Below are 25758 nucleotides of genomic sequence, written 5' to 3'. Positions count from 1 at the left end.
AACACAAACAGCTAATACCAGCAAAAAATATATTAAAGGCAAATATGTGAATTATCTAAATATATATTCTTATCTTGTAGAATTGGATATTCAATTTAAATTACATAATTTACAATGATAAATTTCGTATTTTATTATAATTTTACATCCAATTCATTTTTTCCCATTTGTGTAAAATATTTTCATACATACCGAATGTTTTACTTATCCTAAGTTAGTGATCATAAATATTGTTTTCTAGAAACACTAATACAAAAATATTGAATGTGATATTTTCTACACAGTTGAGTCTAAAAAATATTTAAACGTAACGATTTTTTTACTTATTGTGATTTTTTAATCTTAATCTAAAAATTTAATTATTGTATTTTGGTTTTGTTAACATCTGGTTGTATTAGACAGAGATAATATGCTGTTCTTTAAATAAATTTTTAATGTAATTATTAATTAGTGTATAGTATCAATAGTAGTATTATTAAAGGTCAGTTTATCAAATGAGCCCTAAATTATTTTGCCGTACTGCACTACAGTGTGGCAATATAACTATGCTGAGGTAATAATAAAAAAGCTAAAAAATAATTTTATATTGGTATACACTTAGTTGTCCAAAACATTAAATTAATTACTATAAAAATGTATTCTTTAGAAGCTTCAACTTTCTCGAGTATTTCTAATTATTCTTCTCATGAAAAAAATGATAGTATTAACCTACGCTGCCAAATCAGCATCAAATGCTGTCCATAATAGCTAAAAACTATTACGAACATTGTAGTGTAAGCCATATGGTGTCCACATGTATCTGAGAGTGACAATTAGTGTAGGTCAGGGATTTGCAATATGGCAGCATACATGTTAATACATATATTTTTGATAATTAAATTAAGGAATTTTTTATTTGTAATACCAATTGCAAGATTAGCTGTTTGTTAATGATATTAGTTTTAGTATGGTTAAATTATAATTCAATATTCCCATGACTAACCTCTTGTAATAGATCCTGGGCAGCAATGGCTTTCAAAACATTCTTTTTACTTGTTTCCTGAACTTCACCCCCCAGCATCAGTTCATCCAATATAAAGTAGGCTTTCTCAAAGTTGAAGATTATATCCAACTCACAAACCTAGAAATAGGAAAAAGTATATATAAACATTCATTATAGTATTTTTAATGTTCCAAATAGAACTTGATATATATTCAGACCCAACATAAGATGTAATATTTCAACTTATTAAAATACTAACTGACCTGACGAACTTCGTACCCGTTAGAATTAATAAATGTTTTGTTAAATTATTAGCTGAGTTTTATTACCTTTTTTTATACTACATTAAATTAATTAAGTTTAAAATACAAATTTAAAAATGAGCTAATTCACGTGGCAACAAAGTAGCAATTAGCTAAATAGATTGCACTTGTGTCAATTATTTTCAATGAAAAACATTATGATATACTATATTTTTCATTGTGTTGCCAGTCGCGAGAATAATGTTTGCACCATAATTCTACATAAACCCATCTACGGTGAGTGTATCATTAAGACACATTCTGTATAGTATTATCGGACTATATACCAATTAATTATTTTTAAACAGTCACATATACAACTGAATACTTGTACAACACAATAATTATTGTTATTGTTGATAAACTTTTGATTATTTATGATACATGAAACCAGATGAAAAATCAATAGATCCAGATCAGAATAAAATTTTTAGGTTTGAATATTTAGATTAGTCTTAAATACTGTTGGTTTACTTTCACTATTCGCTATTTTACACAAATGTATCAAGACCGAGGACAAGTACTGTTTAAAACTTTTTATCAGACCCGAACTCCTTACTAGTTTTTGAAGTGGTGCTAATAGTAGAAATATTTAAGTTTAAGTCTTCTGTAATATACAAGATAACAATTTCAGTTATTCATATCAGTGGTCCTTCATTATCTCACTATTTTTGAAAATATTGAGTTGTTTTGGCATTTTATTTTCTATGAAATACATATATAATTGCATAAATAAATAAATAAATAAAACGCCGGTTTAGAATTGTAGCACTACAAACATTGGATAGTTTGAGGCACACAAAATGAACGAGGCAGTGTTGTTCAGAATCAAAGGAGATATGGGCGAGGTTCTTTGGATATTTTCTTTGTTCCACAACCTAAAGTAGAATTGGGGAGAAAGAAAAGAATACAAGATGATAGCTACTAATGCTAAACCAAAATTATTAAATGAACAGAACAACGAAACAAATGATAATGTTATTACCGAAAGGCGCCACCGATTTTTTCTTTATAGCTTCTAAAAAATTGGAAAAAAAGAAGACAAGATAAGATGAAAACAATATATATATATATATATATATATATATATATATATATATATATATATATATATATATATATATTGTTTTCTTCTTATCTTGTTTTATCTGAACAACAAAGTAAAAAAAATCTGAACAACTAAAAAATCTTTTAGCCCAACATAACATAATAGTGGCTCACAAAGGCAACAACCTTTTAAATAAATATTTCACTAAACTAAAAACACAAACTCCAAAAAAGCACATGTTGTTTACGAGATACCATGTATTAACTGTGAAGGTGTCTATATCGGGCAAACCAGTCAACTGCTTCAATCCAGAGTTAGTTCTCACAAATATGACAAGAACAACGTCACTGCGCTCACAAAACATAAAAATGAGAAGAAGCCTAAATTTGACTCTGAAAACTTCAAAATTTTAAAAACCAAACAAAACAAAAAGAAGAGGGAGATATACGAATTACAGAATACACCATCCCAACAAGAAGCGAAACGAAGGGCTTTTTCGCAATCCAAATTTCTTTGCGTATGTGCGAATCCGCCATGTTCTAATTAGTTTAGTTGTCAACCTCAAAATTGAAGAAGTTTGTTTACGTATTGAGAAGTGTTGTTTGTTTTTTAATAGTTAAAAAAAGATATATATATATATATATATATATATATATATATATATATATACATATGTATATATGTAATAAACTTATTGCGATGACTGCACCAAAGGGAGGATTTTATTGTGTTGTTCGTGGGTGCCCATCTAAATCTGGTGAGGAAATTAGTGTCTTTTCAATACCAAGTGATCGTAGCAGGTAAACAAATTAAATTTGAAATTCAAACGCATTACAAATGTTATCTGAACGTATATATTTTAGTTAAATACACTTTTTTTAGAGCTGAATTATGGCTGAAAGCAGCAAACAGGGAAGATCTGCTTTCCAAGCATGCTGAAAAACATAATAATTATAAAATGTGCGAGAAACATTTTGAACCGGTATACATGTCCATAGGAAACAAAAGAAAGACCTTATTTGGACAAGCACATCCTACGATTTTCTCGCACAGCCAATATTCACAACACACAGACAAACCATTAAAGAAAGTCATAAGGCTGGAAGGTAAAGGTAGATACTTTTTATTTATTCACAATTATAGTGCCTCATTATGAAAGTCATATAAAAATCAGTATCTACTTATATAAGATGTTTGTTGTTTTTCATAATATAAACAGGATCTGGAATTGTGAAATTGAATGATCTTTTATCAGCCTTATTAAGAACATATATCGTATGGTTACATACTGAGTAATATTTATGTTGTGGTTTTAGGCATGATACTATGACTAACAAGATAGGATCTTCCCGTAGCCCAAAATCGGTCTTGTTCGCGCATGCCGTCATTGGAGAGTAGAATTTGAATTCTTGTTAAAGTAAAATGGGATTTTTATGCATTCTGTGATGAAATTATTCAATTAGCAAAATAATAATATTAAATAAACGTTTAATAATTACAATAATCGTACACAAAAGGATATCTCCAAACTATTTATTAAAGATTATTTATTGACACATACAAAAAACTGACATTACGAACGTGCAACTCTCCAATTACTTATGCGCAATATCTTATCTTCTTAATCATAGTATCATGGTTTTAGGTATAACAGAAATAGATAATGTGCAGCCAGTTGCCATTAAAAATCCAACTGATGATAAACATAGTATACCTGATACTTTGATGGAAGAGTTTTTGGTAACAGGTAATTTTATTTATTGCTTCTACAACTGTATTATGCATTCAACTAATCACTAATAAGAATTAACATATCTACTTTAAATATTTATATGTTATTTGGTCATTAAATATATTTTTATATTTCAAATGTTGATATTAATAGGCAGAAAGTGTCTACCAGGCCCCATACTCCACAATGTTTCACCCCATATGCACAATCAAAAGGAAGGAAGATGATAAAAACTGTTTAAATACATTTTATCAAATGTGTGACAAGTTATTAAACAAGCTTCTTCTTCTTAACATGCCATACACCAAAGTGCGTAGGCGACTATCTCATTACTAGAATTCTGTTCTTGGCGGCGTGACACAGCTCGCCTGTATTGTGTATTCCTGTCCATTCTTTAATATTCCTTAACCAGGATAATTGTTTGCGGCCGGCTCCTCTCCTACCTTCGATCTTCCCTTGTAGGATTACCTGTGGTATTTCATATTTTGCTCCTCTCAATATGTGCCCAAGGTAACCAATCTTGCGTTTTTTAATTAATGTAAAGAGTTCTCTTTCCACGCCGGCTCTCTTAAGGACGTCATCGTTTCGAACTCTATCCACCCAAGGTATGCGCATCATTCTTCTTAATGACCACATTTCAAATGCTTCAAGTTTGTTGATAGATGTTTTTTTCAAAGTCCACGTTTCCATGCCATAAAGCAAGATGGACCATATGTAGCACTTGACCATTCTGTACCGTATTTCGAAATTTAGGTTTTGATTACATAGGAGCAGTCTGAATTTCACAAAAGCTTGCCATTTGTATTCGGGTTTTTATCTCTTGTTGTGGATCCGATTGGTCATTGATTGTGGTGCCAAGGTATTTAAAAGTTTTCACGCGTTTTATGCGATCGTCACCTATGCATATTATCGGGTTTTCTGGAGGGTTTCTGCAAAAATTAAACAAGCGCCTAGCACAAATAGTGAAAGCTCAAGCAATTTTAAAAACTAAACCTCCAAAAAGTAGAAGGTATTCTGATGAATATAAACAATTTGCATTAACACTATATTTTTTGGGCCCAAGAGCCTATGCTTTTATGGAAAGAATATTGTATTTGCCCTCAAAATGAAGTCTTCAAAAAATTACTGAAAATTTGGTCTGTAAACCTGGTTTGAATAATGACCAAATATTTGATGCCCTAAAGTTAAAAGTGAACACAATGTTAGATCAGAACAAGCACTGTAGTATTTTGTATTGATGAAATGTATTAAATATGAAAAATGATAAATGAATCAATTTAGAATATTCCAAAATTGCATATTTTTTTTGTTCGAGTCTCATCTTCGATGTGGTCTTGTTTTTAGGAGTTCTGGTACAGCTGCCCAATCCGTTGTAATTTCTTCAATAAAAAAAAAGTAATAAGGTATCTGTTTGGCCTCAGACGAACAACACATTGCAGAGTCTACTTCAAAGATCACAGGATTTTAGCACTTCCTTCTTTTTATATTTTAGAAACTGTTTGCTTAGTTCGTAAACACCTACATGTTTATTTACTGATCCCGTTCACCGAGTTAGTAAACAAATCTATATTATATTCTGCAAAAAAACTATACAACCATCTCCCTTTACGACATATCTATCTGAAAGACCATATTATTCAGTGGAAGAGTTTCTTAATTAATAACTAAAAAATTACAATATCTTTATGTACAGCTCCATGGTCAAAGTAGCTTAAAATTATTAGTTCCTACAGTTGATTATGCAATTTGTTATTGTCTTTTTTCTCTGAGTCTTTGTAAGCTTTGTCCATAAAATTGTAAAATTTTCAATGACAGTAAAGCATATTTATTTCTATTCTATTCCCATCCAGGTTATGTTTATCCATGCCTATGATGGTATTTTAGAATGGGGTGGAATAAGGAATATTTACTTGCATTTTATAAACATTCAGAAGTGGTTAAATAGAATTATTTATGGAAAAAATTTAAGATATTACCGCGAACTGTTATACAACGAGAATCAATTTTTAACTGTACGTAAATTGTTCTGTTACAAAGCCCTTATACATACATACATGAAACAAAAAAGGATAATATTAACCATTAGCAATCATGCGCATTAAACTAGTTATACAAGGAATAATGCAATTTTACCTAAATGTAATATACTCCAGAAATATGTTGGCTACATAGGGCCCAAATGATACAATTGTCTACCAGAGAATTTAAAACAAATTAAGTTATAAAAACATAGATATAAATATGAAACTAAACAATGGATTGGAAACAAAAAAAAAACACACAATTCTGTGAAGAACCGATTAATTGATAATAGTAATAAATAAAAAATATCTAAATAGACTTTGTTTACCAACTACAACATTTCTTGAATTTATTGACATATTTGTCACATGCTATATTAAAATGAATGTATTGTTGTAAGTGCGCATAAGTAACTGTTTATATTTATACATTTGTTAAATATTTGTTTGTTTGTATATATATATATATATATATATATATATATATATATATATATATATTTTTTAAGTCTCATGCACAAGGGGTGCTACTTTTATGGTAGTTCTACTTCAGTGATTTTTCATGTTTATTTAGTGTTCAGTATGCTTATTTCTTGTAAATCTATATTGTACTGTAAGCTTCCTAAATAAACATTATTAGTATTAATTACAATTAGTATTAATTATAATTGTGTTTTATTACAACTTTTTACCCTTCCCTACCACAAAAGTGATATATCCAGGCGAATTGAATGTAGTACTGTACAACCAGAAGTTTCAGAGACCCCAGATACACAGAAAGAGAAATTGAAAGGGTATATGTGTATATTAATTACAATAAATTTCTATTATTATTCTGTTTTATTACAACTTTTTACCCTTTCCTACCATAAATTTGATATGTCCTAGCGAATTGAATTTGATACAGTACAACCAGAAGTTTCAGAGACCCCAGATGCACAGAAAGAAGCAGAGTTTCTTCTAGTCACAGCTGCAGAGTTTCTATGTGCAGCGAAAATATCGTGGTGTTGGAGGTTAATAGATATTCATCAAAGAAATTCCTCAAACGGAAACAAAAAAAGTCAGCAACTTAAGACATAGTTAATAGAAACTTCAAAAGTATAATTTTGTATTAATAAGTAAAAAAGTCTTGATTCAAAAATATAGATTTTGAAATTAACTCTCAAATTCAATCACTTAACTTGTTCTTTAACGTACTTACCTACTAAAATACTTGTTATCTATGTTAATTTGTTTGTTAAAAAAAAAACAATCGATATTTTTGACTTAGGACCTTTTTAATTAATTATTAGTACAGAATTGATGTATAAGTTATATTAAATTTTACAGAAAAAATACAATTCATACAAAACAGATTCTTCTTTAAAAAATGATTAGTTCGTTTCTCAGTGTAACTCTAATTTGACTATAGTTTTGAATGACTTCCTCATTACTTTTCTTCGTGTACTAAGTAGTTTATCTGTCAATGTCACTTCGAAATTTCTGTCCTCTGAACATCAAAGGTTCCGACAAAGCTTTCACTTCTCGTTGGGATGGTGTATTCTGTGTATGAATCAATAGAAATAAAAAGAAATACCAATGCAATCAATGACAAAAAAGATACACAGAACCTAAGTAAAATTGCTAAAATCTGATTTAAATAATAATAAATATACCTAAGACCATAAAAAACTCTTAAGTCATAACATATCTCCACTTTTACCTTTTTCGAAAACACCAACGTTACAACCATATAAAAATAATAAAATAATATCACAAAAACATTAAAGTTTTTCGGCTAAGATCACAAAAAGTGGGCATTTTTGAGGAATACCGCTTACTAAATAATTACTACGAATTCCAACTAAAATTATTAATGGTTTGATAGGCATTTAAAAAATATTACTTACACTTCCAAAGTATTTATCAAGGAGCTCTACATAACGGTGTATAATTTCCAGGGTTAGGAGTTCATTGTCACATTGTTCAATTGCACAGCAAAAATACAAACTTGCATATCTGAAAAACACTGTATCACAAAACTGTACTTTTTGGCAAATGTTTTATTATTAATTACTATACAGATTAATGTGCAGTGAAGTAAACTTAGAGTGCTTCCAGATTGGTTACAATGCTTAACTAATTTATTTATAAAAAAAATGTAACTTCTCTAATTTCAATGCCATTATATAATCCAAACTCTTCATGATATGTCTTACTTATATTTGGTGGAAATAGATCACATTACTTTTTATATCACTGGAGACTTGTTTCAAATCATTTGGAAAATATAAAAATTTTGTTAAGTTAAATAGGCAACATCACAGTTTCCTGCGATGTTGCCTATTTCCGATATTTTTTGTATTTAACTGCGCCTATCCCACTTGACTTCTTGATATTCTTAAAACCCTGATTGCTATTAATATTTAACAATAATAATGTTCCCTAGAATCTAAGGTAAGTATATCAAATATGCTACCTACCTTTTGTAAACAATTTTTAAGTCTCTCCACTCCAGAAAACTACACATTTTAGGCTTTCTAGCTAAAATAGTTGTGATTAATTCTCTTGTAATTTTTTTCTTGAGCTTGTCTGGATGAGCCACATACCATTTTTGTAACCTAAGTTTGCCTTGCCTACTAAATAATAACATGAATTGCATCTAAAACAAAACAATTAGAATTACAGTTAATAATTTAATGGATATCCTACCATGGTGAAAACTATACCGTATATTTATTTTTGTAATAACTTCATTCATCCAACTTATCTAACATCTAAAACATTATTGTTCACTCATTTAGTCATTTAGTAGCAAATATGGTGGCAAAACAGTGTCAAACTTAGACAATAGGTGTCAAATATCAGTCAGTCTCAGGTCAGTCTTCAGCTGGCCTTCAGTCATGTCATATTGTCATATACTTCATCTAATTTACTTACCGTTGCACGTCATCCGCGTCATAGACCGTGAGTCCACATGATACCAACACGAAATATTTAGGCGGTAGGTGTGTTATTTTTTAGAATCACTTTGCCGAGTACACTGGCATTACAGCCACAAGACATTTTTTTATTATATACTCGTAGAAATAATATTTAAAGATTTCTATTAATGTTAACTTAAAAAGAAATACACAATAATATGTTTCATTTAATTTGCATAAATGCATTATAAAGCGTTTTTATGAAGAACATTAATTTGTTCGTGTTAGAATATCCGACATAAAAAGTGGATGTTGTCCTATAGTTGTTCTTTATGAAGTAACATTAGTACAATGAGAAATGTTAAAAATAGGTCATAAACTACTGTCAGTCAAGTTTTGTATTGTTATGTATGTAAGAAGGAATAAAGTATAATTGTTGATGGCCAGACGTTTATTGGTGCATATTTCCTAAAGTACATATTTCCTTGTTTCTTGATTTCTTTAAACTAGAAGGAGGACTTCGCCTAACTTAAATTATAACAGTTCGGAACACACTGTAACTATAATCGAACGAAGGTAATATTTTGGCATCAATTGGTAACACTTATTTGACAGTTGCGGTGTTGACATCATTTGTACTTTAATATTTTGAATTTTAAAGTGAATACCTCTTGTTATATATTTTTACCTATTTATTAAAATCTGTTCTTTTTAGAACAAAATTAGTGTGTTTTATTTCAAAAATGTCACGTAAGAATTTAAATAGTCGTTGTAAAGAGATGGTAGCTTCTTTGATATTTATGAGCAACAATTATGTGACATTTCATTTAAAATAGATTCAGAAATTTTTATACTTTGGCAACTATGTCAACTTCGATCTCTGTCAATGATAATGACGTGCAACGATGAGTAAATTAGATGGACTGTATATCAAATCAAAGGCCACAGCCCAACGAGAAGCTAATTAACCCAAGCGATGCCGACGTTGCCAGATTTTCTTTACCTAGATTTTAGCGCGATTTTTAAATAATGGAGGCGTAATCCTCTTTCGGGAAACACATCTTAACCATCAAAATGAAAATTTTTTATGAAGACTTTATTCAAAACAATGATTTGTTTTGAATAAAGTCTTCCATGTTATTAATAAAAGAATGAAATATTTTTGTAGTTATTTTTTAAAAGAAATAAATACTTTGAGTATTTGATTCGTTAATAGCAAGGAATACATACTTTATTTAAAACAAAACTTCACTTGTAAATTTTTATATTGACGGTTACAATGTTATTATTGGTTATTATAAGGAAAAGGTCAATATTTTCCTAACGTTTCTGTTTGACTCTAGAATTAATTGTACATTTTTTTATTATTTTAAAGCAACTGTTGCAAAATATAATTAGTATTTTAAATTACAACATTCGTACATAAAAACTACATAACAATTCTATTTAAGAAATTTTAATTTGCAAGTTGCAACACAATAAAAATTCCGCATTTTAGAAAATGTATATATATTTAATATTGATATACTCATGTCGTGATGGCTATATAGATTTAAATATAAAAAATGATTCTTCATTGGAATGTTATAAATTTTCTTTAATATCACTGTTCTTGTTTAGTAGGTCTCATAAGACTGGAGTTTACTTGAAATCTCTTCTTTTTTATGGAAAAAATCTGATTTGTGAATCAATATGTCTTTTTAGTTTCTAGAATTCTAAAACGACCAGAAATAAATTTTTTTATCTCCTTTTTCTAAATTGATATGTTGTGAATCAAAAGTATGACTAAAGCAATTCTTTAGTATGACCATAATGATGTTTTTTCCATTCTACAAGAATTGTGTTGTTTTCTATAATTACTTTAATTGTACCTACTTGTATATGAATTGCTATCTTACGTGATTTTTGACCCTTTTATAATCTAGATCTTTGTTTTATTTTTAGGGACATAACCTATAAAGAATAAATCTATGAATATTTAATTATTCAGTTAAATATTTTAACACATTTAATTTATTTCTATTACAATTTCTACAGTGGTACTATTACATTTACTTTTTAAAATGTTTAAAATATATATTTTTATTTTCATATAGGTATGTATAAAAGGAGTTGAATGCAAAAAAAATTTTTTACACATACTCTGCAGTAAAATTCATTGTTTATTTTGTTATTAATATAAAAATACAATACAATACACTGCAACACAATTCAACATAATAATACAATACAAATTAAAATGCAATATTCATAAGTATTAGTAATATTAATAAATATTAAATATATTTACAAAAGGAATATTTTTATTCTCGAGAGAGAAAGAGAAAGAAAATATATCTTCTGTCTCTCTCTTACATATATAATGATTTTGCCGATTCACTCCCGTACAAATTTCCCACGTCGAACGCGCGCATAACATGGCCAAAATATTTAGGTTTGCGATTTTTAACTGTTTTGACGACTTCCGTAACTTTTCCCATCCGATGCAAAACAACTTCGTTACGAACTCTATCCACCCAACTTATTCGTAGGATTCTCCGATACACCCAGATTTCAAATCTATGATTGTGGTATCAAATGGAGTGGATTATTAAATCAAGTGGATTATCAAATCTATGATAATACATAAAAATGATTGTGAAAGATAAAATAAAAAACCAACAACTCGGATTATGTTGTAAATTTTCATTTTATTTGAAAATTTAGCATTTTTGCGTATACTACATATATTTCATAAGATTAACATGGGGTTTTTAAATATTTCAAAAATAAAAAAGGAAATTCATATTAGGATTAGAACTTACATATACCAGCGTATGAACAAAACACGTAAAAAATTTGCCAATTAGACATGACACTAACGTATTTTAAAATTGACAGTTCTCGGTCATACAGTGATTTATTGTAATTATTATTTTGAAATCTAATAATAAAATAATTATGAACATTTAATAATCACATAAATAATAATATTAATATATACTATATTATATATATATATATATATATATATATATATATATATATATATATATATATATATATATATATATACAGGGTGAGTCACGCTCAACGGGACGGAGCCTACCGGGGAAATGGCTAAAGATATTAAAAATTCCTTTTGTAGGAATACGTAGGTCAGTACCGGCTACAAATTAAAATTTGTGAGATATATACAGGGTGTCCCAATTTAGCGTAATGATATAAACTTATACTTTTTTAAATGGAATAACCTATATTTCACTTTAATTTTGAATTCTACTGAACAAAATAATGTTACTTTATTCAACATTCCCTATACCTATTTTTGACCGGTATCGATTTATTTGGGTTTTTCTGAAAATGTACTATTCGCGAAATTAATTAATTACACAATATCGCATCAATTATAATTAACGCCTTTTTGTCAATTAATTTTCAAGTGTCCATGCTTTACATCAGAATAATTACCAATTGAAATTAATCTACAGAGTGTTCGCAATACGAAGTGTCAATGCTGTATAATAGTTTGTGTAATTACTTTCTTAACTTAAATGGGACACCCTGTATTTTACTTTAATTTTGAATTCTAATCAAAAAAATAATATTTCTTTATTAAACAATCCCTATACCTATCCTTTATAATTTTCGATTAATTTGGGTTTTTTTGAAAATGCACTATTCTTGAAATTAATTAATTACACTTTATTACATAAAGTTAAACAAAACACACTAGAAAAAAATTAATTTACATTAAATGTTCAAAATGGTGTCCATTTTCTTCAATACATAACCTCACTCTGTGTTCAAAATTTTGTTTTACTCTTCTTAGCATTTCTGGAGTAACTGTTGCAAACGCATTACGAATACGCGTTTTCATGTCTTCAGCGGTTGTAGGTGGAGTTTGATAAACCAAACTTTTAATATATCCCCAAAAAAAATAGTCCATTGATGTTAACCCAGGTGATCTAGGGGGCCAATTGACAGCACCACCCCTACCTATCCACTTTCCGGGAAATTTTCTGTCTAAATATTCTCTAACGTTACGCGTGTAATGTGCTGGAGCACCGTCTAGCTGCAGAAACATTGTTCTTCTAAAATTTAAAGGGATATTTTGCAAAAGTATCCAAAAGTCTCTTCGTAGAAATCTCAAAAACTTTTGTCCATTTAAATGGCCATTAAAAAAATACGGTCCTATCACATGTTCTCCTATTATTCCACCATATACATTAAGGGACCATCGGTTTTGTCGATCAGTACATCTATATTCATGTTGATTTTCCGTATTATAATAGTGAAAGTTATGTCGGTTCACGAGTCCATTATTATGGAAAGTAGATTCATCAGTGAACAAAATTTTATCAAAAAAATGTTGATCTGCTCCCGTTTTGTTTAGAAACCATAAACAAAATTCTAACCTACGTTCAAAATCAGTTCCATACAAATGCTGATGCATTTGAATATGGTATGGGTGATATTGATATTTTTTAAGAATTCTGCATATACTAGTTTGGCTTACTTCAATCTCCCTGGCCATCGTCCTTGTACTTGTATTTGGATTTTCAATAACTGATTGAATAACTTCTAATTCGGTATTTTCATCTTCAGTTATCGGATTTATTAATTTTCGTTTAGTATAAACAACACTGTCAGTTTCACGAAACTTTGTTAAGACTCTGTCAAATACTTCTTTACGAGGATGACGTTTTAAGAGAAATCTCTCAGCATAGACTCTTGATGCTAACAAACTGTTTTGATCACATTCACCCAGTATTAAAATCATATTTACTCGGTCTTCAATTGAATAATCTGCCATTTCTACTTAATTGAAAGCAATACAGTTAATAGTTTGACAATTAGTTTGACAGCTAGGTACCTTTTGTTTTTTCATGGCATTCTTTATAATAACGTGCTATGTAATTAATGACATTTAATGTTCCAGGTAACATAATGCAAATAGATTTGAAGATACTAGATATTAATATAAAATTTTATAATAGTTTGATTATAATAATTGTTACAACATTCAAATACAGGGTTTTTGTTTAAGTTAGAGTAGAACTTTATGTAATAAAGTGATAAAAATTAATTAATTTCAAGAATACAAGATATGTATAGGGATTGTTTAATAAAGTAATATTATTTTTTTAATTAGAATTCAAAATTAAAGTAAAATACAGGGTGTCCCATTTAAGTTAAGAAAGTAATTATACAAAATATGGTACAGCATTGACACTTCAGATTGCGAACACTCTGTAGATTAGTTTCAAATGGTAATTATTCTGATGTAAAGCATAGACACTTGACAATTAACTGACAAAAAGGCGTTAATTAAAATTCATGCGATATTGTGTAATTAATTAATTTCGCGAATAGTATATTTTTAGAAAAACCCAAATAAATCGAAACCGGTCAAAAATAGGTATAGGGAATGTTGAATAAAGTAACATTATTTTGTTCAGTAGAATTTAAAATTAAAGTGAAATATATGTTGTTCCATTTAAAAAAGTATAAGTTTATATCATTACGCCAAATTGGGACACCCTGTATATATCTCACAAATTTTAATTTGTAGCCGGTACTAACCTACGTATTCCTGTAAAAGAAATTTTTAATATCTTTAGCCGTTTCCCCGGTAGGCTCCGTCCCGTTGAGCGTGACTCACCCTGTATATATTATATATATATATATATATATATATATATATATATATATATATATATATATATCAACTGTTTTGAAATTTTTTGACGTTTATTTTGACGTTTATTCAGTGGTTAGTGTCATTCGTACATTTTATCATAAAAGACCTTCTTCACGTAAAGGAAAAATCATACTAATTCGGTTATTTTTAGTTTCATTTATTAAGTTTAATTAAATATTGTTTTATTCAACTAAGTTTAAAACAAGTATGCCACCAATTCGACACTGCGATGAAGCCCAAGTAGCACATATTGTAATTTTGTATAAGGAAGGATATGCACAAAAAGGTATCGCATGACGTCTCAGCAGAACTGAATCTATAGTTTCTGAAGGGGTCAAGAAAAACCATTTTCGTAAGTTCTGGAGCCAAGATATTCTTCTTCTTCCTGGTCTTCTCTTTCCGTAGACCTTTCCCTGTAATATAAGTTGCAGCAGGTTATATCTATGATCGTTTCTCATTATATATCCAAGATATTCTAGCTTGCTTCACTGTGGATATAATATCACATGTTTTATCCATCCGACGTAGAACCTCAATGTTTGTTATTCTGTCCACCCAGGAGATCCTCAGTATCCGTCTATAACACCACATCTCAAACGGTTATTAAAATATATATATTAAAAACAACAAGAGCCAACATAAAAACACTTACACAGTGGTGTGTACAAACTTAAATGTGGCGACTGCCCAAAAAGTTACATTAGTCAAACTGGTAGAAATTTTAATAAACGTATAGCAGAACATAAAAGGGCTTTCAATAATAGAAAAACAGATTCTACATATACACTTCACCTTCTAGATCATAATCATTGTTTTAATGACGAATTTAAAATTCTTCAAATTTTAAATAAAGGCCTTAAGCTATCTTTCTTAGAATCTATGGAAATCAACAAATTAAAAAACACAGATATAATTCTGAATGACCAGCTTGAGACAAACAGTTCTCCCCTCCTCAACCTATTTCAACGGAAACAAAAGAATCAAGTTGGAACAATGTCGAATTAATTTGAAAAATTAAAATACCAATATAAAAATAAAAATAAAAGAGGCTCTTTGAGAAAGAAAAATAAACACACTTTATTAAAAAAGGTAAAAGAAGAATGCTAAGAAAAACAAAATGCTTATATGAAATGTAGACCTAAAAGTTGGCTGGAGGGTTTGAAACATATGTGAAAATGGGCAAAAACCAAATCAAAGAATTGATAGAGATTAAGTATTCTCTAGAGAAGAATGATTAACATATCTCAGATAAATAAGCGGAACAACAGAAATTGAGTATAAACTTGTGACTCCAGAAATATCATTAAATTAATTAACGCAAATCTTACGAACTGAAACGAGAAGCCATTACACAGTTAAAAAATAGAACCCCCATGGAAAAAATATAGTAGAGTATGACTACTTTTGTGCTCTAGCACTATCATAATAAAAAGTTAAAAATCTACATAATTATATTAACGAAAAGTTAATAAAAGCTTCTCTTCGTTAGCAGCAAGAGAAAGCGTATATAAAAATATATTATAAAAATTTTTGTTAATATTACAGTATGTAATATAATATAAAGACAATAATACAAAAATAAAAAAAAAACAATTTATCTTTTCAAAAGAACAGCTAGTCACTTTTGCTACATTTTACACTTGCTAAACATTCTATCACAAGAAATTAGAAAACATATTTTAAATATAAATTTAGTGTAGTAGAGTCAGAAGAAGACGTGTCGTATGGTTTGCGAAACAAGGATTATCTGTGAGTAAACCTTTGAGATCTTTTACTTTTATATCTTTGCCGATGACACATTTTTGAAGCGAAGCTTCTATACTGGCATTATATTACTTTTTTTCCCTGCAGTAAAATGCTCAGGAGAGGTAGCTTCATAGAATAGGGGTTCTTGACATCGATTCACTACTCTTGATGAATTCGTTTCTAGTCATCATATATTTATTCTAAAAATAACTAACAAAATATATAGGGGAACGACGGGTAATAGCGAACAGCGGGTGACTGCAAACATCACAGAATACATGCGTACGTCATCTGTATCATTCCGTTGTAAACTTCATTTCGTGCTTCCTACTAGTCTCCACGTGGTGGTATAGATACACAGTTACCCCGTATTTGTGGAATTTTTTACAGCGATTTATTTGTTTTTGGTGCTTGCACTACAATTTTAGCAATTCAGAAAATAAGGTATGTACCTAAACACTTGATGGTCTCATTTAAATTGTTAGAGTTAATTAACTTACTATTATTTAACCTATAAAATTGTTCTATCACGGAGAAGTTAAATGCATTTATATTATGATTGTTTCGTTTCTTCATATTCATTTCCAAATCGGGTAATCACGAACAGATGTTCGCGATTACCCGCCAAGTGTTCGCGTTTACTCTTTTAATAATTTGGCTTAGATTCTTTACATTTTTGCTTTTCTTTTGCTTATTTAACAATTTGTATCTTTTTCAGATGCCTTTTAAACGGAAACGAAGTACCAACAAATATTCATGGACTGATGATCAAATGAAAGCTGCTCTAAAGGCAATTGAAGAAAGACGTTATGGCCAAAGGAAGCTGCACGCCAATTTAATATACCTGTTACAACATTACTAAACAGAGTCTCTAGAGGCTTTTACAAAGGCAGGCTGGGTGCAAACACTCTCTTTTCAAATGAACAGGAAGAAGAAATGAGTCGTCATTTACTAACGTTATCTAAAACATTTTCTGGATTAACCCCAATTCAGTTGCGAAAAGAGGCCTTCGCCTATGCAGAGAAATTAAACTTAAAACATAGTTTCAACAGAGAAAAACAAGAAGCAGGTAAAGACTGGTTATATGGATTCATGTCAAGGCATCCTGAGTTAAATTTCCGTAAACCTGAAGCAATAAGTCTTAATCGCATTTAAGGTTTCAATAAGGATCAAGTCTCAAGGTTTTATGACAATTTGGGTAAGCTGTACGATGAATACAAGTTTCCACCTACTCGAATATTTAATGTCGATGAGACTGGCATTACAAACGTAAATAGGCCTAATTGGATCATTGGACCTAGAGGCCAAAAACAAGTTGGAGCCGTTACAAGTGGAGAAAGAGGCAAGAACGTGACGGTATGCTGTTGTATGAGTGCCAGCAGATCTTTTACACCTCCACTATTTATTTATCCAAGACTGAGAAGAAATCCTGCTTTAGAAAAGGATGGGCCTCCAGGTTCTTTGTACTCCTGTTCAAAAAGCGGTTGGATGAACGAAGAAGTGTTCCTGTTTTGGATTCAACATTTTGCGAAAACCAATAAACCTACAAGAGATGATCCCATTTTACTGGTGCTGGACAATCACTCCAGTCATTGCTCTATTGCAATTTATAATTTTTGCAAAGAAAATGGTATCGTTATGCTGTCAATACCTCCACATACCTCGCATCGTCTGCAACCACTAGATGTTAGCTTTTTCTCATCATTGAAGCGAGCATATGACGTTGAATGTGATTCGTTTTTAAAATCTCAACCCTATGAGAAAATTGAAATGTGCCATATAAGCACTTTATTCTCAAAGGCGTATACTAGAGTTGCAAGCATAGATAAAGCTGCAAATGGTTTTGAGAAGACCGGAATTTTTCCATTCAACCGAAATACATTTAATGAAGAAGACTTTTACAGTTCAAACGATAATCAAACTCAACAAAATAATAGCCAAAAAGGTCTTTCACAAACTATTCAAGAAGATTTACTGGAACCCCAACCAGGCCCTTCCAAAGAAAACCAGATGTGTGAAAATACCGAAAATGTTTCATTCAGCACGAAAGACATCTTGCCTTTACCGAAAGAAAAAAAGATATCTGTTCCGAAGAAGGGTGGAAGAAAAAAACAAAGATCCGAATTAACCTCACCGCCTTTGAAATTAGAACTCGAACAAAAGGAGCTTAGAAGGAAACAAAAAATGGAAAAAGAAATTGAAAAACAAAAATTTTTAAAAAAGAAAAATAAAACTGCAAAGAGAAAAGTGGCAAGCGAAGAGGAAGATTCGACATCATATAAAGATGATGAATCTGATGACAATGACGATATTAATACCGACGATTGTAATGAAGGAGAATCTTGTTTAATTTGTGGTGAGTTCGGGAAAAGCGAACTTTGGTTCCGTTGCATTATATGTGGTGGATGGGTGCATAAATTATGCAGCGGCTCGGACACACCGGACAACTATAAATGTGATTTTTGTTAATAGGTAATACTGTTCGCCATTACCCTTCTCATGTTTATTGCCCGACATTTCGGGTAAGAGCGAACATTTCGTGAAAATTTTTAATTGAGTTTTTTTATTATTACAATTTTTATTTTTGATTATCCAATAACAAAAATTAATAGCTGTATTACTGTTAGCCACTCTGTAGTGGTTTCCGAGTTTTCAACATTTTTATATTTCAAATAAACAATTATTTTCCTTAAGTGTTCGTAATTACCCGTCGTTCCCCTACATTATATGTCAATATATGTCAATTGTATTTCATAAAAATACAATTATTATTTTTAAACATATTATTTAGTTTATATGATAATTAAATTTACTTTCAAATGATATTAATTTATATTTTATTATTAATATTTTGGTCTGAATTGGACAGGTGGAATTAGGAGCAAACATAATAATTTATTGAATTTGTTTAAAATATAGAAAAATAATAAAATTGCTTTATTATAATAGTACATTTAATTTAATATATACTATTTAAGTTTTAAAAATACAGAAAACAGTATGAAACTACGCGCTAGTCTACAGTACCGCCTACTGTTCCACTTTTTCTGTTTTTTATCTTTTACGGTACGAGTACTGCAAATTTAAAAGACTGAAATTAAAGATAAGTAGCTTATTAGCTAATTATTATTAACTAATGAACATATTCAAATTTTAATATCAGAGGTGAAACAGCCAATTAAAAACTCAAAAAGTACTAAAGCGCCAGGTACTTAGGAAATTCCAGTAGAAATATTTAAAATCCTGAATGACGAAAAGTTAGAGTGTCTAAACAATTATTTAATAAAATATACCTCGGCGGTCAAATTCCCGATATGGTACAAATATATCTTTCTATCCTTACCCAAGAAAAATGATCCTAAATCTTGCGATGAACACTTTAAAAATACTAATCAAAGTTATTCAACAGCAATTATATCAAAAATGTGAAGAATAATTTTCTACAACACACAGTTTCGATTTATAGGTGGAATTGGAACAAAAGAGGCATTGTCCGCAATGACGGTACTATAACACAAATGTAGGGATTGTAATAAAAACGTATTCATACGTAATACAGATTTTCAAAAGCGTTTAACAGAGTTCAACCTGGTAAACTCATATATGCATTAAAACACATACACCTAGATACCAAGGATATTAATTTAATAAAAAATCTATACTAAAATCAAACAGCGGTCGTACGGGTGAACTAGAAATTCAAAGAGGAGTCAGACAGGGATTGGTCGCCACAATTAGTTAATTTGTACTCCCAACTAATATTTAAGGAGGCACTATGGGAAAAAAACTGAAGATGCAAGGATTGGAGGGAGTAGCAATAATAACATATTTGCAGGAATGGCAGGAAATATAGACGATTTACAAATTCTTATAGAAATCATTAACAGAGAAAACAAAAAGATAGGACTAACAACGAATATAGATATTACCAAATACATGGTGATCTTGAAAACCCCTGTTGACAACATACATCTGACATTGGAGGGTAAACCGTTAGAGAGCCGACAAGTATAAATACCTCGGAGCAATTATAAACTTAAAGTTAGATCAAGATGAGAAGATAAAGGTCAGAGTTAAAATACCTCTAAATGGATTTATAAAATAAAAAAGTCAATGTTTACAAATAAAAAATTGAGTATGATTATCAGATTGAGATCGTCGAATTTTATGTATGGTTGCAACTGCTATATGGGTTAGAAGCTTAGATTCTGAAAGCCAAATCCCTAAAAAAATGAAGGCATTCGAAATGTGGCTATATTTGTGTATTCTTAAAATTCCTTGGACTGCAAAAGTCTCAAACGAAGAAGCGTTTAGACGAATTGGACATGACAGAAAGCTTGTGAACACAAATAAAATAAGAAAAACATCGTACTTGGGCCACAGACTTCGAAAGGATAAATACTCTCTTATATACGTCATCATGCAAGGAAGAGTAGAGGGAAGAAAAGTCTTGGGAAGAAAAAAAAATCTGGCTGAGAAATATAAGAGATTGGACTAACTTTAGTGTTGAACAAATATTTCACGTTGTAAAAGATAGCGAAGCGTTTCAAGAAGTAGTCGTCAACCTTCATTAGAAGACGGCACAATAAGAAGATGAAGCTTATTATATTTTTACTTATTATATTTATGAAAAGTACAATATACCGTCCATAATTATGAGATAATATGTAGGTGTCAATATTCTTTTGAAAGAGATTTCGAGATATGATAAGATATGAGATAATGTGTAGCACGTTGGCTCTGAAAATGACCTATAAATATACATTGTTAAAAATTCTATAGATTTATTAATTTAAAACGTTCTTTGTCGTCTTCTGATTCTTCGTCTCCATTCGTTCCTAATTAAACACATGTTGTCCACAAAGTACCCCTCTCATTTTTTAATCAATAATATTTTTGCCTTTTACCGTGGTTTTCCTCATTTTGTTTATTCACATCATTTATACTCATAACAAATATTCTTTAGTTTATAGTTTCATTAAACTTTCTCCTTATTATGTCCGTATCATATAAGTTGTCTAGTTATTATAGCGTATATAATCTATATTTTATACAGGGTGGTCCTTAAGTAATTGTACAAACGAAAACCGTAAATTCTACACTTTAAAATATTACGATTTAAGCCAAATTGCTTTAATAAAATGTTGATATTAAGAAAGATACAGGGTGTTAAAGTGCAAATTTAAAATTCTATTTTTCGCTATAACTTTCATGTTTGTAAAGATTTATGCATAAAAATTTACAACTGGATACTTTTAAATATGAGAAATTATAATTTGTTATCTGTTATTGAGTTACCTGTATTTTTGATAAAAAATATTAAAGATACATTATTTTAACAAAAAAAAGGTATACTTCTTAATAACTTCAAAACTTAACAGTTTTCGTAATAATCGCATTTTACAAATCAGCTGCATAATTCTGATTTAAGGCAATTACTCCAAGCAACGAAGGAAAAATAGACAAAAACATTAATAAATCTAAATTTTGGTATAAAATACCTTTGCCTAAAGTCAATAGTTAACGAAATATTAAATCAAATAAATATATCAGCAGGATAATAAGGATTTAATAATAAATAATAGGATTTGACAAAAACAGAATAATAGCGATTTTACATCAAACATTTTACGTTTTATGTTAAATTAAAGTCATAATCAAAACATTTTGTTTACAAATCAAATTAAGAAATAGTTAAACTAAATAACATAACTTTTTGTCAACGTAAGTGTTCGATATGTCCACCATTTTCTTTAATTCATTTGTCAATATATTACATTAAAGATCGTCTCATGTTAAATAGCATCATTGGTTCTAAAGAAACTGCTGCAGTATTTATTTCTTCCCATAGTTGGTTGTGAATGTTTATGGGATTCTTATATACAGGTTGTTTTAATACGCCCCATACACCAAAATCAAGCGGATTAAATTCTGGGCTACGTGGTGGCTATAATGTATAATGGATGAATATATTCTTTTTAATACATATCCAAACCTTATGGTATATTATTTAACTACATCTTATTTGTGGCAGAGGTTAAACTGTGATGTATTTAATTCATTGGTTACTTATATAAACACAATAACCTATAGATGTCATTCCTTATTTATATGATTACGTTACAGCTTACGAGTAACTATAATTACATCTCGAACAAATGGTCTATTATGATTAACTAACGAACTAATATTATGCTGAACTAAATTACCTGTGTGTTTATTATATTTATAACAATATCGGTTATTAGGCCAACGATGATGTTTTTGTAAAAATGCTGAGTCGTTAAGGTTAGATTGGTAGCAAAAGTATTATGAAACAAGACACATATGTGTTATTCAATACCTGGGCTTAAGTTTCTAATTGTCATAATAAAAATGGTTAAATAATTTACGTAATAAATGATAAGTATTTTTTTGGGATTTTTTATAAATTAAATAATTTTATGTTATAATTATAAATAATTATATCAATATCTCACCACATTGCAAAGGAATATGACTGCCACGATAAATCCAACGTTCAGAACAGTTATATTTAAGTATGTTCTCACTGCCTTCTCTCTAGAATGTGGTGGTGTACCATCTTACATAAACCACATATTTTGGGTTTTTAGTATTTTACAATAGGGAAAAAGTAATACAACTCCAGTAGGTATAGAAACTTAAGAAGAGATATAAAAGGGAAAATGTAAATATGATGACGGCCAACGTCTGAATACGGACACGTCACCTAAAGAAGAAGATCAAGAATATTTTCATAAGACATTTAGCAGCCATAACAAAAATTTTGTAATGTTACATTATCATCTTTGAGTTGTTGTAATAAGAATAAACTGTGAATTATGCTTATCTACAGGTATTCAGTGCTTCACCGCACAAATATTACAACTAAGAATGATTACGCAGCTGACTTATAAAATGCGAATATCTCGAAAACGGTTAAATTTTGAGGTTATCAACAAGTATACCTTTTCCTTGTAAAAATAATTTATCTTTAATATTTTTTAACACAAATAGAGCTAACTTTAAGAACAAAAAAGTTAAGCGCAAATCTATGCCACACATGTAGCATATGTGGCGCCCTCTATTAGTTACATTAAAGTTTGTATAAAATTATAATTTATCCTACTTTAAAGCATCCAATTATAAATTTTTGTCCAAAAATATTTACAAACGTAAAAGTTATAGCGAAAAATAGAATTTTAAATTTCCACTTTAACACCCTGTATCTTTCTTAATATCAACATTTTATTAAAGCAAGTTGGCTTAAATCGTAATATTTTAAAGTGTAGAATTTACGGTTTTCGTTTGTACAATTACTTAAGGACCACCCTGTATATTGTATTAACCAATAAAACACTGAAAACTTAGTTTTCAAAACTTTAATTATACAAAATTAATTACACAGCCCAACAACTAAAATTTTGTCTTGCTGCCGAAAAAAAAATCAACTAATTTTGGTTAATTTATCTGTGCTTATTCCAAAAATACAAACCTTTTCTTTGTATCAGCTCTAGTTTTCGAGATATAACATACTCATCAAATACTTAAATATTTCTGTATATTCCAAAACTATAACTGCAATATGTTTATAAATCAACTTAACAAAATCCAGTACAAATACATAGGTACTGATGACTTCTAATTAAAGTGTACTTATTTATTAAGTAAATAGTATTTGCTCTGAAACGGCCTTAATAAATTCCTATAAACTCAACTGCGTTTCATTGTAAAATTTAGTTTGAACTTGAGTTTCGTTGCAAGAGTTTGTTTTTGACAACTGAAAACCATGGTTTCTACAAGCAGGAATTGTGTGAATAACCCGGACGTTTTTTGCTACATATGTGACGAGTACATTGTAAAGGAAAGTTAAAAAACCAGTTTGTGATTTTATAAAAAGGGCATATCAAGCCTGTTTTGGTGTTTATTTAGGAGATCAAGATAAATCCTGGGCTCCACATGTAGTGTGCAAAACTTGTCTGGAAAACTTGCGACAGTGGACTAAAGGACAACGAAAATGTTTAAAGTTTGGTGTACCAATGGTATGGAGGGAACCAAAAAATCATTTTAACGATTGCTATTCTCTCTTGTGAATATAAAGGGCATTAATCGTAACAATCGACATACGTGAACATATCCTAACCTGGATTCAGCAATAAGACCAATTCCACATCAGATTGAACAGATACCCATTCCAATATTTAGCTGTCTACCTACGTTACCAGAAGATAATGTCGAAACGTTATCTGACAATCTACAGACTAGTAGATTTAAGGAAGACGACAGTAATTTTGAAGAGGAGTCAACACGTCCTGAACTCTTTACTCAGGAAGAGCTAAGTGATCTTATCAGAGATTTGAACCTTCCAAAGGATTCTTCCGTGTTGCTTGCCTCCAGACTAAAGCAAAAGAATCTTTTTCACCCAGACACCAAAATTACATACTACCGTAATAGAGAAAACGATCTTTTGCCTTTTTTTCTCAGCAAAATGAAATGGTTTTTTGTAATAATATTAAAGGACTGTTAGACAAAATGGGTGTATCGGAATATACACCAGATCACTGGCATCTTTTTATCGACAGTTCCAAACGAAGTCTAAAGTGTGTCCTTTTACATAATGGCAACAAATATGGAAGTATACCAATTGGGCATTCTACAAAAATGAAAAAAAAAATATAAAACAATTTCGCTGGTGCTAAAAAACATCAAGTATGACCAACATCAGTGGGCGACCTGTGTTGATTTTGAGATGGTGAACTTTCTCCTGGGATAACAAGGTGGCTATAGAAAATATCCTTGTTTCCTGTGTCTTTGGGATAGCAGGGCTAAGGTTCAACACTGGAGTAGAAGAAAATGACATCCCAGAGATGCTTTAGTTCAAGGAGAAACTAATGTAGTTAATGAAGCATTGGTCGACCGAGAGAAAATATTACCTCCGTTACATATTAAACTAGGGCTGATGAAACAATTTGTAAAGACCCTAGACCAGAATCGTCCTTGTTTTAAATACTTATCCTGCAAATTCCCTGCACTTAGTAAAGAAAACTTGCAAGCCGGAATATTTGATGGGCCTCAGATACGGCAAGTTATAAAAGATTCGCATTTTACAGAATTGATGGCTGAAATTGAATGTAATGCATGGTGCTCTTTTGTGAAAGTTTTGCAAAATTTTCTTGGAAACAATAAATCGGAAAATTACCGGGATATAGTGGAAGAAATGCTCAACAATTTTAACAAACACGGTTGTCATATGAGTATTAAAATGCATTACCTCCACAGCCACTTAGACCGTTTCCCAGAAAATATTGATGACCTTAGTAAGGAACAAGGGGAACGCTTCA

The 25758-nt window shown here is 29.9% G+C and overlaps 1 protein-coding gene across 5 annotated transcripts in view; it reads right to left on the bottom strand.

The window, feature by feature from the left end:
* The window catches only part of AP-1sigma (AP-1 complex subunit sigma-2), a 35323-nt gene extending 26372 nt beyond the window's left edge, over positions 1 to 8951 (bottom strand). For 4 of the 5 annotated variants that reach the window (XM_072523169.1, XM_072523164.1, XM_072523168.1 and 1 more), the window contains exons 1-4: positions 8777 to 8935; positions 8548 to 8726; positions 7975 to 8083; positions 983 to 1120 (exon numbers count right to left, since the gene is read on the bottom strand). In XM_072523169.1, the coding sequence (XP_072379270.1) occupies positions 983 to 1120; positions 7975 to 8083; positions 8548 to 8726; positions 8777 to 8779 (429 nt within the window). In that variant the 5' untranslated portion in view covers positions 8780 to 8935. Of the gene's footprint in view, positions 1 to 982; positions 1121 to 7974; positions 8084 to 8547; positions 8727 to 8776 lie in introns of all 5 variants that reach the window. The other variant, XM_072523167.1, reaches the window with a different exon arrangement.
* Between the last annotated feature and the right edge of the window lie 16807 nt (positions 8952 to 25758).

Source organism: Diabrotica undecimpunctata, chromosome 2 (genome assembly GCF_040954645.1).
Source record: "Diabrotica undecimpunctata isolate CICGRU chromosome 2, icDiaUnde3, whole genome shotgun sequence".
NCBI lineage: Eukaryota > Metazoa > Arthropoda > Insecta > Coleoptera > Chrysomelidae > Diabrotica > Diabrotica undecimpunctata.
The sequence above is the reverse complement of the archived record's forward strand: the minus strand, read 5'-3'. Positions and strand labels throughout refer to the sequence as shown.